The sequence below is a fragment of the Emys orbicularis genome, chromosome 1 (assembly GCF_028017835.1).
Source record: "Emys orbicularis isolate rEmyOrb1 chromosome 1, rEmyOrb1.hap1, whole genome shotgun sequence".
Taxonomy (NCBI): Eukaryota; Metazoa; Chordata; order Testudines; family Emydidae; genus Emys; species Emys orbicularis.
Window position 1 is genome coordinate 178,858,718 of NC_088683.1, and position 16,988 is coordinate 178,875,705.

General features: G+C 43.8%; 1 protein-coding gene across 1 annotated transcript; it reads left to right on the forward strand.

Annotated features, from left to right (window-relative positions):
- The first annotated feature begins 329 nt into the window (after window positions 1–329).
- CREG1 (cellular repressor of E1A stimulated genes 1) lies at window positions 330–15,118 on the forward strand. Its single transcript, XM_065420397.1, has 5 exons — window positions 330–525; window positions 3,646–3,771; window positions 6,495–6,817; window positions 11,910–12,029; window positions 14,933–15,118. Exons 1-5 carry the CDS (start codon window positions 330–332, stop codon window positions 15,116–15,118), a joined length of 951 nt encoding a protein of 316 aa, XP_065276469.1.
- Window positions 15,119–16,988: the final 1,870 nt, after the last annotated feature.

The following is a 16,988-nucleotide window of genomic DNA, read 5'->3' on the forward strand; positions in this document are numbered from 1 at the left end:
TTCCGCTCCACGTCTTCGGGGCGCTTCGGCGGCGGGTCCTTCACTCGCTCTGGGACCCGCCGCCGAAGCGCCCTGAAGACGCGGAGCGGAAGGACCCCCGCCGCCGAATGCTCTGAGGAGGAGCACTGCTGCCTAGGGCGGCAAAAACCCTGGCGCCGTTCCTGCCACCGGCACAAAACTCATCCTGTCACTGGCCATGGCAAAACTGTTCCAAGTAGAATAAATCACCAGTTTAATATACAGCAAGCCTTAATTTAGATATAATTTAAAAAATACAGTCAGAGCCCAGGAGCTGCGCTAATCTATGTATATTGGTACCAGACGTCAGCATGTCTCTGAATTTGGTGCTGTCAGGTCCAATTCCCAGTGGACAAACGTCAACATCACAGAAACCGCAATCACAACTGGCCTCTTTTTTAGCTGTTTCAACAGAGAGGCCAAGAACTGATTGGACCTTGGAGACTGAACCACATGCTCAGTCCCCTGAGGTGGCCCCTCCTCCAGGAGAGGGTTTCGGGCACATGAGTACAGAACTGTGAGGAGGAAGTCTGTAATGCCATTACCCGTGCGATGACTCTTGTAAGGATAAAGACGACTTCAGCCTCTCTGACTGTCAAGCTGGCATTTTTAACCAGCACTAAATTCACTTTAAAAAATGCTTAAAAAGCATATCACTGGAAGTTGTGTAAATTAAACACACACAGTTTGAATTGGGACCTTTTCCTGAAAAATAAATACAGGCTTATAGTTCTAACATGCAATATTTTTATGTTGCAATGTTTAGGGTAAGTTTTATGCAATTTCCTATTTGTAACAGAACAGGAATTGGCTGATCGTTGGGGCTGATACTTACAAACATTTTTAGTAACAAATTTGCATGGAGGGTCTCATGTGGCATTGAGTGGCTGGTACTTCAAAGCCTTGAATATTTTAGCTTTCTGACAGCACTGTATCAGAGGTCAATCTTTTCTGTGGTACATAGCGGGAAAGTGGCTTTAATCTCTCTGCTTGTCACTTGAATGCAGAGCTGGCTCAGCTCACAGACTGACCATTATCAGGCAGAGATTGCATAGCCCTCAACAAGAATTAGCCAGACAAAGAAAGGGTCCTGTTCATGGAGAGACTATATGATCTAGACAGGAAACTTGCCCCAGCTCACAGCTAGACTGTGGTATCTGAAGAGAGTACTAGTCTAGCCCACAGAAAGACTAAGAGCTGGCTCAGTGCAAAGATGGACTGTGTTATCTGCAGAGAGGGCTGGTTGTTCCCATAGACAGACCAGGTAGGACGGAAAGAGATCTTGCCTGGCTTATAGCTAGACTATTCTATCCAGAGATAGACAAGGCCTAAGCCCAGCCTCTGGAAAGAAACCAAGACTAATTCACTAACAATGTTATCCGGACAGAGGGATGGCCCAGCCCCGAGGGGGGACAGAGGACTGGACCAGCCCATGGAAAGACTGTACTGCATATTTGTTATTTTTACAAAGTGGGTAAGAATGTGAGTTAAAAAGAGAACTAGCAGCTGGCAGTGTTCCCTCAACCTCATTATGCAAGGGCTTTGGAACCCCAAGCTCCTTGTGGAGCAAGAAGAAGAGCCCTTCTCCTTTCTTGAAGAAATATTTGAGAAGAGAGAGAAGCCTAGAAGATTTATTTCTGATGAGCTGTTGATCTGAACTGGCTGGGGTTGGAGGTGCTAATGAGGCATCAACTGGCACCGCAGCCTCCTCTTCCTGATGTTGGGACTATTGCCATTGTTTTGTGATACTTTCAGCAAAAAAGCCATCAGTAGACTCACAGGGTATTTGTCCTTGCCCACTGAGTGCCCAAAGTGACTGCTCATTAAGTGTCTGCCCTACGGCCAAAGTTCAGGATATTTTGCCAGCATTCTTCAGTCCAATATACCTTGTCCAATACAGTACACTCAGCACTGTGCAAGTATGAACCCCATTGAGTCCAATGCACCAAACTGGTACATTCTGGAAGCACTGTTCAGCCTGGTAAACCCTATTCAGTTCAGTACATCCAGCAAGTACTGTTCAGCCTGGTACACTCTGTTCAATCGGTATACTGTATCCAGCAATCTCTTATTCATCTAGTACATCCAGGGAACGATTCTACAGGCTCAGCCCATTTAATTAACTTCTGCAATTCAAACGACCAAAGCTGAAAGAATAGCACCCTCTTGTGACTAGTAGGGGGGAAGCAGAATGAACATTTCAAGTTTAAAGTAAGATAAACATTCAAAGAAACCTCTAGATGTTTGTTGAAACTGTCATGTCAGGAGGATGCTCCAACGTCGCCTTTTCCAGTTATTCCCCCTTTTTAAAGAATGATATAGTTAACAATAGCTGCAGATTTTTATTGCACCGTGGAGGATCCAGTTTCAGGATTCATAATGGCATCGGTAACTTGTGAGAGCAATAGGATCCAACAGGGTCAGACGGCTGGGCACAAAAAAATCCCTAGAAGTGTGTGTAAAATACATAATATACTTCACACACTTCTACTCCTGGGATAATAGTGAAAGGTTCTTTTAAAAATACTGCTGTAGACTGTTTTCAATGGCACTTATCGCCAGACTGGCCCAGCACTTTTGTAACCAAAAGCCATGATTAATGGGAAGTTGGTAATTGTTACTTGTTGACACTACACTTTTGGTCTAATAATTGAAGTAATAAAACATAGTAGGCCTCCTTGTTCTCCTCCTTGTATCTCCATTGTTTACCTTTCTCCTTCCTTTGCCCCATTTGTTCCATCTACTGTATCTTAGGTTGTTTTTTTTCTGTCTTCTTCAGCTGTCTGGTTTCCCTCAATCCAATTTTTCTATAATATTTAATTGCTAACTCCCTCTTTCCTTCTTTCACTTACATTCCTCTCTTTCCCCTCCCTCTCTTTTTTCCCCTGTGGTGTTCTTTCCTTGTTCCACTGGTCTCCATTACTCCCTATCATTTCTTCCCTGTCCCAGTCACTCTCTCCTCTATTCACTAACGTTCTCTCCTCTTAGGCCCTTCTTTGTCCCCAATAACATTCCCTCACATACTCCTCCAGCGGTACTCCCTCCCTGTCAAGGCAGTGGAAGGGTGGCAAGGGAGTAATTAACTATTGTAGGTTCTTAGGGGACAGGATTGCAGCAAGGATTAACAGAAGCAGACTCCTTCTGGGTGAGGGGGTAGTGGTATATCCATATACAATAGTGTGTATATTTTAACAATCAGTCAAATCTCAAAAAAGAAAAAAATTGCTATTGTCTACCTCCCCCCATCCTTTATTGGGGCTCACTTTTTTCAGTACTTCCTTCTTCCCCCCCACCCATCATCCATGCGGTCTTTTCCCCTTCAAAGTTTCCCTCCCTTTCTAAATATATCCTTCTATTAATTGCTATTCAGTCTCCTTTCCTCTCATCTCCAGCTCCCTTTCCTCCCCTATTTTCTCCTTAGCCCCTTGCCCTGAAACTTAACTTCCCCCACACCATAAACAAGGGGACTTGTGTGGCTCTCCCACCATTTTGGTGGGACCCCTAACAGCTGCTTGTGCAGCTAGAGTTTTCTCCCCTCAGTTCAGCTCCATACTCAATAGCTGTTCTCCTATGCTTTGAAGGGTTAGGGGACAGCACCAGAAGAATTTTTTAATCTGTCTCCCACAGGTCTCTCTCTCCCTCACGAAGCCAAGGAGGACAAAATAGTCAGTGAGAATCTTTATTCTACCTGTCTGAAACCACAGGATTGTAGTAAACGGACTGCCAAAGAATGTGGTAAAGTCCAAGGATCTGGTAAATTATCCACCAGTTGAAGTATTTAAATCAAGACTGGATGTCTTTTGCTAACAGCGATGACCTAATTCAAGTACAAGTTTTTAGAATAGATGCAAGATTCACAGGGTGAAATTCTATGGCCTACGTGATAGAGGAGTTCAGGACAGATGATCACAATTGTCTCTTCTGGCTTTAAAATCTATTAAACAAAGAGTGTTGGGGGCCTTCTGGGGGCAGCTATCTATCTAATTTAGGGTTTTATGCTGCCACTCATCACTGTAGTATTTCAGCACCTTCCATGTAAAATCGACAGCAACAGCAGAGTCTCTAGTGAACTTCATCGATTTTCTTGCACTTCATCCCTTTTTGGAGTCAGAACTCTGCTTGGGGTAGTTTGTTTTTTTGGGGGTAGTTGGTAGGGGTTTACAAATAGAAACAGAGATTCATGTTGTGAGCATCATTTATGATGGAAAGGCTTTCTTAAAGCAGGTTTTGCAACGTTTCCCAAAAATGGTCTGATTCTGGATTCACCTGATCTTCTCTAGAAGTTTTCTCTGTTGCCGGATCCCATCGACTAAGAATGCTCTGTCCCCAGCTCTCTCCTGCTTCATTCAGGGTTTTGTGATCTGCATTGTTGCAAAGGAGTGCAGCTGTCACAGTAGTTCACAGAGCAAATTCAGTCTTTTATATAGCTGGGCTTTGAACTATTAATTGATCTATTAAATGCCAACTGGGACTTGAATAGAGAAGAGAGAGGGAGGGAGTGTTCTACTCTGTACTCAGATTACTCTGCCTACCTGTTTCAATGGTATGTTTGTACTGCAATTACAAGGTGTGAGTGCAGCTCAGCTAGACAAACCTCAGCTAGCTTTCATCTAGCTAGCTCAGGTCCCAAAGCAGTGAAGCCAAGAAACCCATGGGGCTGGCACATGCTGAAGCATGTACTGCTGCAGGTTCACTGCTCTGGGACCCAAGCTAGCTAGATTAATGCTAGCTTTGGTATGTCTAATCAAGCTGCAATCACCTTTTGACTGCAATGTAGACAGAGGTGAAAGTAAGCCGGTATGGTCCGGTATGGCTGCACCGGTTTCCGCAGCGGGGATTTAAAGGGCCCGGTGCTCTGGCCGCTGCGGGGAGCCCCGAGCCCTTTGAATCCCCGCCCGAGCCGCGGGAGCTCCAGGCCCTTTGAATCCCCACCCGAGCCCGGCTACCGGAGCTGCGGTGGGGATTTAAAGGGCCCGGAGCTAGCCCCGGGCCCTTTAATTTGCCCCTGAGCCCCGGGGGCTCCCAGCCACCTCTGCAGCTGGGAGCCCCGGGGTGATTTAAAGGCCCTGGGGCTCCCAGCCACAGCCGGTGCCCCAGGGCCTTTAAATCTCGAGAGGCCCCGCCTCTTCCGGTTGAGGCCATGCTAATCTATTAGATGCCTCATCAATCTATTAGAATTCTTTGAGGGGGTCAATAAACTTGTGGACAAGGGTGATCCAGTGTATCGAGTATACCTGGACTTTCAGAAAGCTTTTGACAAGGTCCCTCACCAAAGGCTTTTAAGCAAAGTAGGCAGTCATGGGATAAGAAGAAAGGCCCTCTCACTGATCACTAACTGGTTAAAAGATAGGAAACAAAGAGGAGGAATAAATGGTCAGTTTTCACAGTGGAGAGAGGTAAATAGCGAAGTCTCCCAAAGATCTGTACTGGGACGAGTGCTGTTCAACATATTCATAAATGATCTAAAAAGGGGGTAAACAGTGAGATGACAAAGTTTGCAGTTCATACAAAAGTATTCAAAATACAAAAGTATTCAAGATGGCAGTCAGCTTTGGATATAACTATGAGTTACAAAGGGCTCTCACTAAACTCAGTTACTGGGCAACAAAATAGCATATTACATTCAATGTTGATAAATGCAAGGTAACGCACATTGGAAAACATAATCCCAATGATACGTAGAGAATGATGGGATCCATCATCTAAATTAGCTGTTACCACCCAAGAAGGAGAGCTAGGAACCATTAGGAAAGGAACAGACACTAAAACAGAACCGAGCATAATGCCGCTATATAAATCCATGGTATCCAGGGGGCAGCCCTACCCCCTGCTGTGACGCCAGCCTGGGCCAGCCCTGGCAATATCCATGCAAAAAAATTCTAGAGGGGGCAGGGCGCTTGGGACAAATCCGGGGCGCGTCCAACAGAGACCCGGGCACCAAACGCCCCCTGTAGCCTGGGCCCGGGTGCTGCAAGGAGAGGGAAGAGCGAACCGCAGCAGCTCGCGCGCGCCGCCGCCTGGGGAGTCAGTGGCCTCGTCGCCGCACAGCTGCCCCCCTTCTCCCACGTGACCAGTTTGTTTATGTTTTACCTAACCAGTAGCTAGGTTTGTGAGTGCCACTCACTCCGCTTTAATCCCGCCTCTGCCCGCCCAGTGCGAGTTGTTATTGGAAGAGATTCCGAAGGGGGCTTTATTCGTTGGCTGACATTTGAGTGACTCTTTCCGCCGCACAGAGCTGGTGCGAGAATCGGTGATGTTTACAACCGACTGACTTCATGCCCATTAGCCCCGCCCTCTGGCAGAGCTCATTGGCGGACATGAGAGGGCGGCGTGCGCCCATTGGCTGAAAGCAGAATGACCACGCCCCACTGAAGTGGATATTGTATACCGTTGCGCATCCAACGCGCCTTCATTGGTGGAGACGGCCGGGTGGTGGGTGCCCATTGGCTGAGAATGGTGTGGCCCCACCTCTTCAGGAGGAAACCGCTTGGCCACCAGCTGCAAAGCAGGGTTAGTTACGATCTTAGTTACGATGCTGCTGCTGCCCTGGGCGCTGCTGGCGCTTCTGGCCGGCGGGGGGGCCGGGATCCCGCCGCACGACGACGCGGCGCGCGTGGCCCGCTACGTGGTTCACCAGTGCGACTGGGGGGCGCTGGCCACGCTGTCCGCGCGCGAGCCGCTGCGGGGCCGCCCCTTCGCCAACGTCTTCTCGCTGAGCGACGGGCCGCCCGGCCCCCGCGGCAGCGGCGTCCCCTACCTCTACCTCACCGCGCTGGAGGTGTCCGTGCAGGACCTGCAGGTGAGCGCGGGGCCGGGGGCGTCGGGCCCTGCTCGCTGGGACCCGCCGCCCCGGCTGGAGGAGGAGTGTGGCACCGGGCCCGCAGGGATGGGGCTGGGCGCAGCGGGCGATCGCTGACCCCAATCCGTGCAGTGGGGTTCGCGTCCGTGTTAGCGGACCATCCCCCCGCGGCGGGGCCATCTGCCCTCTCCGCGCGCCCCGGTGCCCCTCAGTGAGTCAAGTGCAATGACCGAGCTCGTCTAGGCCGGTGTGTGTCTTCAGTGCCACTCGGAGGGGACAAAGCTTGATCTAGCAGCAGAGGGGACTGGGTTCCCTATTTTAGGCTACCTTTGAGCATGTCCTTCCTCCCCCATTTGTGAGTGTTGCTGTACCCCTGCTGCGATATCCTGTGTACCCATGGCACACATGCCAGTTGTGATACGCATGAGAGCTTTGCTCACACTGAACGGGTCTCAAGCATGCCAAGATTACTGTTCAAAGGGAATTGGCAAAGGAAGTGTATATTGAGATCTGTCTTCATTTGGATGTTACTAGCACACATCCTTGCCCAACAAGTTCCATAATTAGTGATAATAAGCAAGTTAATAATCATCTTATGGTATGTGGAAATGGCAAGATGCATCACTCCTTTATTGCAATGATCCTTTGCTTAGCATCCTTGCAAAAGGTTCAAATATTAATGTGTGAAAATTTGAAATAAAAGTAGGGATATTGGCATATGAATTAGGCTGTTTTTTCAAATATCTGAGCTAACTTCCTAACCTACTTGCTGCTAATATATTTGTAGTATGTGATATTTTGTTCAGGAGTTGGAACATTCTTTCCTCTGTGACTACTATGACTTGAGTGCTGATTAAAATAGCCGTTGTGGAATACAACATCTGGAAACATCAGAAGTATAATAAAGTGAAGACAGTGAAGCTGCTAAATGTACAGAAGAGGACTGGTGACTAAAAATATTATAGCGCTTGACCAGCAAAGCATCAAGCATTCTGCCCCGGTGGTTCTGTAGATCCCTTTAATGTATCCGTGTGGAATGTTACAAGCAGCCAGAAAAGTAATCTCTAGGCAACTCTTCTCAAACATGTCATGGTAATCTATGACAAAAATGCACCAATAGATGAAACTGCTGAAGCTGTAAGAGGGGGCACTGAATAAAGAAGCAGAGGACTCCAAAAAGGGAAGGGTAGGCACCAAATGAGCCACAAAGGACTTGGGAGCTGAAAAATTGGCAGGGTGTGTGTATACGTCAGGAAAACAAAAATAAAAAAACGAGGCAGCTAGTCCGAGCCCGGATTGACTGACTTGGGCTCACGGGGCTTGCACTGTGAGGCTAAAAATATCGATGTGGATATTCCTGCTTGGTCTGGAGCAGTGGTGGGCAGCCAGTGGGTAGCATGCGGCACATCAGGGTAAGCTGATTGTGGGCCGTGAGACATTTTGCTGAGGTTGACCCTCCCCCAGCACGGCCCCCCGCAGCTCCCAGTGGCTGCGGTTCGCTGTTCCTAGCCAGTGGGAGCTGCGGGAAGCGGCGGGCGGAATGATGGGCCACATGAGGGCTGCAGGTTGCCTACCACTGGTCTGGAGCCTGGGCTCTGAGATCCTCTCACTGGGTTTGAGAGCCCAAATGGGAACATATACAATGCTATTTTTAGCCCTGTTACATGAGTCCAAGTGAGTTGACGTGATTCAGAGTCTTTTGCAGTGTAGATGTACCTGAAGAGCTTAAGAGATGCTCAGACCAAATACTTACTAAATTCATTTATAGTTGAAACAAAAGGCATATGAGAGGAGACAGAGAGTCAGAGTAGCAACCACTGAAAGTCCCTAATCCGCTCCTGCCAAACTTCTTTTCTTGGTTTGGTGAAGAATGAACTAACTAGGCTGATTTAGCACGCTTAAGGCGATAGCAGCAGTTGGTTGTATGTACAATGCAGTAGAGGAGGGGACAGGAGAGGCTTTGTGCACTAGTCACTGCTACTACTTCTGTAAATAATTTTAAAAGTAATAGAAGTGTGTCATGATTCCCACTGGGAGCATGAGATCCAAGAATGAGGAACCAATAGTGATGGTATAATAAAGAAATTATTAAACTATGTAATACCCAGGATGGTGCTACTTATTTTTACATGTCTGCACACACTCAAGTCCCTGCTGAAGAGTGCAGTCTAAAAAACACAGATTTGGAGGAGAATCCAATACGTGCTTTCCCCTCTCTTCCCTCCTGTTTTCCTTGTAAAGAAAACTAAAACATGGGCAAAACAAGCATGAAGTTTTGTTTTAGCCTTTGCCTATATAACTAATGCCAATTTGCCTCTTGAATTAGCTGTCTGTAGTCCTCACCTGGTATGCTGAATGCTTTGTAGTTACCATTTTTCCCTTTTAATTTCTATTTGTAATATTTCATTTATGAAACTGTCTGTTTTAAGAAATATGGAGGTTTGATCAAACACTGCATGTTATGACCCCTGCCTAACTGTTTTGACACTGTTATAGATTGTACTGGTTCAGTAGGCTCTTTCCAATCAGAAAGCTCCCCCACAGATGTTGTATTCTCCTATCTGTATTCTGCTGTTGCAGCACAGAGGTCAACTGTTTGGTTCACCATCACATAGAGACCTGTGCCAGCAGATAACACCAAATAACTATGACTCAGCTTTTTTGGAGTTGAGTAACTTGAGTATCTGCACTGTCATAGTCTCGTGATGGCGGTAGTTCCATAAATGCAGTGGGAACTTGTATAGTGCTTAGGTCACTTAATTTTTTTTTGCTGAAATAAGCTATTCTAATGGAATTTCCCAGATGCACATTGAACTCTTAGTTGTGTTTGGGGGGAGGTGTGAAATATAATGTCAAATGATATTAAATCTAGTGTTTTGAACGAAGACTTCAGGTTCTGAAATCAAAGAAATGCACAAGAAAGTTGGAAACTTAAGCAGACCTACAAAAAGTTTGTGCAGATATCCTTCCTTCTCTAGCTAAAAGCTCTACAGATCTTTGCAATTACAAACTAAATTCATTTGGGGCCTAATTTATATATGAAGCTTGTCCTCAGGAGATAAAAGCCTTAATAATTTCTACTTTATCAGTTAGAGGACCAGAACTTACTTAAATTTTGCCCTTCTTTGAAGTCCATTACTGCTAACCTGGTAAACTGAAACCAAGCTGAGAGGAATGAGGCTTATCTTCTATTATTGGTTAAGCAGACTTGTAAACAGACATGAGTCCTCCGCAATTGGATCTGCACTGATGGACTCTTGCCCCTGTGTGGAACCCCATTGACCAGTAGGGCTTTGGATGGGCGTAAGGGGCTGCGCATGTGATTTGACTACAACATTGGGGGGAGGGTGTTATAGTCTTATAAATATTGAAAATGAAGAAGTTCATGTGAATGTTCACTCCATGATGGGAATGCAGTTCTTTGAAGTATTCCTCTTCTGCCCCCCCCTTTTGAGGGATAACATCGGTTGAATTGTTTGTTTCCTGACATACACTTAGAGCCTGACTACACTAGGGGGTCTTTGCACTGATATAGATGCACTGCTCCATTTTTAAAGCAGGGCTTGCATTAATGCAATGTATCTTGGTTTCAGATGCAACATACCTATACCAGGAATTTGCATCCACATAGCTAATGTGGTCAGGACCCATAACCTGTATCTTAAATGCACACTGACTTTTACCGCCTCCACATCTAGCTTTGGAAGAAAAACTGATTTTCCTGATCTGGATTCTTACTACAAAAGCTTCTATGTAAATTCCTTGATGTTTTCAACAAATTAATTAATTTTTTGTAAAATTTAAAAAATCTCCATGCATGTGTTGACAACCACGAAGTGTGACAAGTTATAGTTAAGGCATTCTCATCATGTCAGCTTTTGGGCCTTTCTAATTTATTCTTGGACAGACACCTGTCATTCTTATTTTTAGGCCAAAAGTGATATATATTTTTTTAAACTAGATAGTAAGTCTTTCAGATATGTTTGTGCTACCATAATGGAGTTGAGTGCTTTTTATTTTAAACAGTTGAAGTTGCTTTCAAGTAGATTTTTACACTCCTGACTTAAACTGGATTTTTAAAACTAGCTTCAAACGTTGATGGAGTTGAGGATATATAGATTATACATTAAATTCAAGTGTTAATGAGGCCCATTTTTTGAGGCCTCCAATTGTATGTTAGACAAATTTTGCTGTTTGAACCTTCTAAACTGTGGTCTTCCAGACCTATTCAGAGGCCATCTATCTAGGGTTTCAAATAAAGTAGTTTTAGAAGAATAATATAACTAGAATAAGAAGGTGGTGACAAATGTTGGTAACTTTCTTCTCACTAAGCATTTTGGGTACTACCTGGAACTTAATTTGAAAATACCTTTTGTGACAATCATTCAGGGATGGGTATTTACCAGAGGTGTTTTTACCAGATAAAATCAAGATTTTTACAACCCCAGGAAAAACTAGTTAGTCCCAGTTTAAGGCATTTAAAAAAAACAAAAAACTGTTTCAAACGCACACCACATTACATGTAGTTTTAGTTACATATTCAGATTGCGGTTACATAAGACAATAGACTTGTATATTTATGATTTTACAAATAAAAAGTAAAGCTGCAGGGGGTGTAATATTAACATGTAACTATAATACTGAACATTGGAATGTCTATATACATATTGGTTTGGTATTTTCTCAAAGAAATTATATATATCATGACTCATGTCATGTCAGTTTTCAATATTGCATAAACAAAAGTTGAAAACATTAGATGATACAAAAAAACACCAATAATGCAGCGTTATAGGCTTGACGCATGCAGAGTTGTAGACTACAGTCCAGCATTCTGTAGCAGAAGACCAGCTTTGATGTAGTGGATAGACCGAGCCTAGTCCTCAGTTTTGAATGGATGTTTGAAAAGATGCATTCTGAACTTGCTGGACACTGATGCAATTATTTTAAACCAGGTTTAGGCTGGTATTCACCAGTACCTGGCATTTCCTGGGATATTGACAACCCTGCAATCAGTTTATTTTAACAAATTTAGTTATGTAATGTATAGTTTTGGTACAGCTTTGCCAATTACTTACTGCTTGTATTTCAGGTGGATGCAAATGCCTCCCTTACAGTGTCCTTGGCACAGACTCCTTACTGCAAGAAGAAAGGCTATGATCCCCAGAATCCCCTGTGTGCCCACATTATCTTCTCTGGGACTGTTGATAAGGTAAACAACTGAAAGTCTGCACTGAACAGGACAGTATTATGTACAAAGCAATACTCCTTAGTGAACAGAGAATAGAAATTTAAGAACTTCTGTACAGAAGTGTAACATTACATACTTGACAGAAAAGATTCAAACTAATCTAATGATTCAGGCTAAGCTCTTTGACGATGTAGCAAGCTAGCTCATAGTTTGCATTGGTAGATTAATTCACAACTTCTGAACAATACTTAAAGTATCATTGAGAGTCTCTAGAGATAATTCTATAGAGCTGTTCTTGGCAGAGCTACTACAGTGAGGGAAGTCTCTAATTTCTGTGGTTCTTTTTTTTTTTTTAAGAACTAACAAATCTAAGCCAATCTTCTGTCAGTGCAAAATAACTTGATACTATTTTAAGTGCTCAGTCCAGTTTTAAGTGACCCAAGTGATTAGGCTTCTACCACTTTGCTTGGTTAACAGCTAGTATGAGGCATAAAATTGTAGGAGTTTAAAGATGGAAAAATTATTGCATCATCTGTTGATCTTCCTGCCGGTGCAGTACAGTATTGTTTCCTACCATTTACTAGTGCTTTTTTCAGTCTAAGTTAGTTTTAGCAACCTTCTGTGGGACACTAGACTCTTTGTCATTCAGCCTAAAATTTTCCCTTTAGCATCATCTCATTACTGATAATTATTCCCTCTTAGCAATACCCTAAATAATTCCTTACTTGGTGTTTATGCCCTTCAGATACATGTACATTATATTTTCCCAATCCCTTAATTCACTGTTCCCACATTTAGCTCTCAATCTTACTTTGTAAATCCGTTCTTCAGTCCCGCATCATTTTTATTACTCATTTGAGCTCCCTCCAGTTTAATATTTTTTTTGATAATTAAGTGCCCAGAAGATACAACTGCACCAGGAACATTGCATCAGCCATGTAGAAAGGGTCTACTACAGTAGTGGGCAACCTGCAGCCCGTCCCTGTGGCCTGTGCTGCTTCCCGCAGCTCCTGTTGGCCCGGAACGGCGAACCGCGGCCACTGGGACCTGCGGGTGGCCGTGTCTGCGGACAGTCAATGTAAACAAACTGTCTTGCGGCCCACCAGCGGATTGCCCTGACGGGTGGCCCATGGGGCACAGGTTGCCCACCACTGGTCTACTACATCCCTGCTGTATGATATGGTACTGCTGCATGTACAACCGAAAACCACACTGGTCTCTTTTGCTGTTTAGACTGCTTGCTGCTCACTATTACCCATAAATGTCTGTATATCAATGTTAGGCTGGGTAGCAAAATATCTCATAAACTTTGCTATCTGCAGTTCCATCCTTGTTTTTTCCTAGTTCAGTTTCTTTCCAGCTTAGGTACTTACTCTTCAATTACTTAGTCTTACTTTCCCTTTTTCTTTTTTATCTAGTCAGGCTATGCCCTCTTTAGCCTTTGAGGATACAAGAATAAGGGAGATGGCCCCCCAAAATATGCATGATAAACATGTATTTAATACACAGTAAATTATTGAACCACTGCAGAACTATTTACAAAAGACACTACTATCAGGCTGCAGTTTGCATAAATGAATAGCTATTGTTGCTGGTTGCTCTCTCTTCAGACAAGGATTTGACATCTTTTGCCAGAGTCTCTGAGCTTTAAAGGAACTAATATAACTTTCTGATTTTTGCTGAAACTTACTTGTTTATCCAAATAATGAAGCTACCATCCCTGCTCCCTACCCTGTGTTTCCTAAAAGTTGTTTCTGTATCAATATTAAGTTATCCACTTGAGAAGTAGAATTAAACCAAGTACTGCATCATTGAGACAGTCACCTTTTTCAGCTCTTGTAGCATGTGCTCTATAGAGGTATCATTTCTAAAGCACACTAATGTGTTGTACATTAATTGCTCCATGTAAACATTGCTGGTGCGCTTCAATGTAGTGCACACGAACAGGGTCTACCTGGACTAATTAATGTGCAATACGTTAGTGTGCTTTAGAAACCGCACCTCTGTAAAGCTCAGTATCCCACCATGTAGACAAGCCTTCGGTTACCATCACCTAGTCTCATTACAGTGTCTCAAAGATTTATCTATGATTTTCCCAAACAGGGTAGTTTCAGTCTGGGGCCCATCTTTGTACCCAAGCAAAATTATTATCGCTTCTTAAAGATATTACCTTACTATTCTTTGTCTGAAACTAGCTTTTCTCTTATGGGGGAAAGAACTTAATGTGTAGCTGAAGTAGTACTTTATTGTGGCCAGAAGAGCAATGGGAATATCAAATATTCTTAATTTCCAAAGAGATCAAACTAGTAAGTAAACAAGTGTCAGTGATATCCAGTAAACATACTCAAGAACGCTCCTCTTCTTCAGGTGAAAGAAACCGAGTATCCTACAAGGAAACTTGCAAAGCTGCTATATGGCACTCTATTATTTTTTACTCACTATTACCAAATGATTGGTCTCTTCAACAGATATAGTCTTTGGCATTAGTTGATATTTTAAAGAAATAATATTGAATAAATGCAAACTTTCATGGGATTTATCTTTCTCCTCACTTTAAATTGTCATACAGCATCACTCAGGGTGCAGTGCTTTTCTATGGATATTGTTTCTCTCACTGGATAATATTTAATTATAAGAGTTACTGCTTGTTAATTTCCAGGGGTGATATTTAGAATGGTGGATATACCCATGCTACAGAGGAACTCCTGTTGGTAGATGTATCTAGCTTTCTGGGGCAAACCTTAATCTGGTGAACCCTCCCTGTCTCTGGGTGGATGTGGGGATACTATAATTTGGGGGGGAAATTTATTTTTTTATCATGTTAGTAGAATATTCTTATTGGCAGTTGATTTAAAATGCCTCTACATTTGTCTTTTACCAATGAAGTTTACATCTTTTGTAATATGTTGCTGGTTACTTGTTAGGTGAATGATACAGAAGCTGTCTTTGCAAAGCTAGCATTATTCAGTCGACACCCTGAGATGGCAAGCTGGCCTCGAGATCATAACTGGTTCTTTGCCAAATTCAACATCACCAATATCTGGGTCCTGGACTACTTTGGTGGACTGAAAACTGTGACTCCACAAGAATATTACAATGTCACACCTTAGTAAGTCCCTAAGTTTGTCATATACATGTCTGTCTCATACTTGGAAACTGCAAACTTCATCTTAGAATAGAACAGCCCCATCAGAGACAGCAGATATGAGCTGTCTTGGGTTGTGGTTTTTTTGTTTGTTTGTTTTTTTTGTGCTTGTTAATGTCTTTCCCCCAAGTGATTTATTAGGTAGATGTAAAGAAATTGCTATAATATGAATATTCCTGTTGATTGATCCCTGAGAGACAAAGCTTTCCCTTTAATAGTTTCCTTCCTTTCACCCTTCTGTATGCACTTCTTGGTATGTGAGCAGGAATTCTACCCACTTGTAATCTTAGCCGGTGGTGTATCAAAAGTTGTGAAATACAAACGTTTGGGTCACTTTCCTTTTTAAGAAGGATCATTATGGACAGTTGTAATTGTACCTCTAACTTAAACATAATTTCCAGGGGGAAGGCTCCTTTGGAAGGAGCACTGAGAGACAGTGCTGTCTCTTTATTAAGTGCAGAATGGAAAGAAATCTTGTTTGGTGTAATGGTTAAGAATTGTGAGAACACTCAAATGTACTTATGCTAGGGTGTGATTCTTATTGTTTGATAGATCATTATACCGGTTGCTGGATTATTCTGAGGCAGAATCCTCAAGAGTCATACACAATGCCTAAACTCTCTTATCACAATACTGGGGTGTCTACAAGTCCTGCTACAGACCCTTTGTCCTATGGGACAGAAGGCTGCAGAATGAAGTTTTCTTGATATAACTTTTTTTACCTGAAAGCATACTGATACATTCAACCTTAATAACTTTTCTTATTTTTACCCTCTTGTAGGTAGAGGAAAATCCTGGATATTATCGACATACAAACTAACTTCCCGGCCTTTCACCATGCTTTCTGTTTCAAGGGAGAATATCTTCTCATTCGCTCCTAGAGCTGAGTTAATACGGCAAAAAAAATCACAAATGCACTCAATTTTTAATGAGCTTGCTTTGTGTATACTCCCACATGTTTGTATTCACATCTCACAAACATTTGTGTGGTTGAGCCTATACTAGCAAGAATGATCACACAAGTGAATTTCCAAATCTCATGTGAGTATTCCTGTTGAGGAAAATGTGTTAATCAGGGCATAGCCATGGGTGGGCCACACCCAGGCCTACCCAAATCTGAGCCCGTGTGAATCCCCTCCCTCCCCTGTTCTAGGGAATGGAGAAGGAAATGGAAAGCCTCTGTTCTTTCCTCCTCCTCCCTAGCTTTTCTGGATTGGCTAGTAACGGCCTCCCCCAACAGGGAGGGAGGGGCGCTACTAGTAGGGGGAACACAGCTGCCCTGCAGGGTCATGTAAAGACACCTCATAGACCCCAGGGATTGGGGAGGGTGGAGTGCTGTGCACCCAGTGGTGGCAGGGATCAGAGCCAGGTGGCGTCAGCTACAGAACAGAGAAACAGGCGGCTGCTTCTGCAGTGTGGAGCCCCGCCAAGCTCTCTCATCACTGCCCATCTACCATAAATTGGGGCCCAGTCAAATTTCTATTTCTAGCTGTGCTACTGATGTTAATCACAACTAATCAGCACAGTTTAAATCCTATGTCTGAGCACAAACAGTTTTACAAATATCAATCTGTATGGTTTTAAACAATTATGTCTAATAAATAAGGCTAAGCTTTGGTCATGGGTATTTATAGCAAAAGTCATGGACAAGTCAGGGCCCTGAATTTTTGTTTATTGCCTCTGACCTGTCCCTGACATTTACTAAAAATACCCCTGAGTAATTCTTAGCTGCTCCTAGGGTGCCGCTGCTCTGGGGGGACTCGGGCCAAAGGCTGGGGCCATCCCCGGGGCCGCTGCTCAGCCGGCCCTGTGGTCAGCCGCACTGGCCGCTGCAG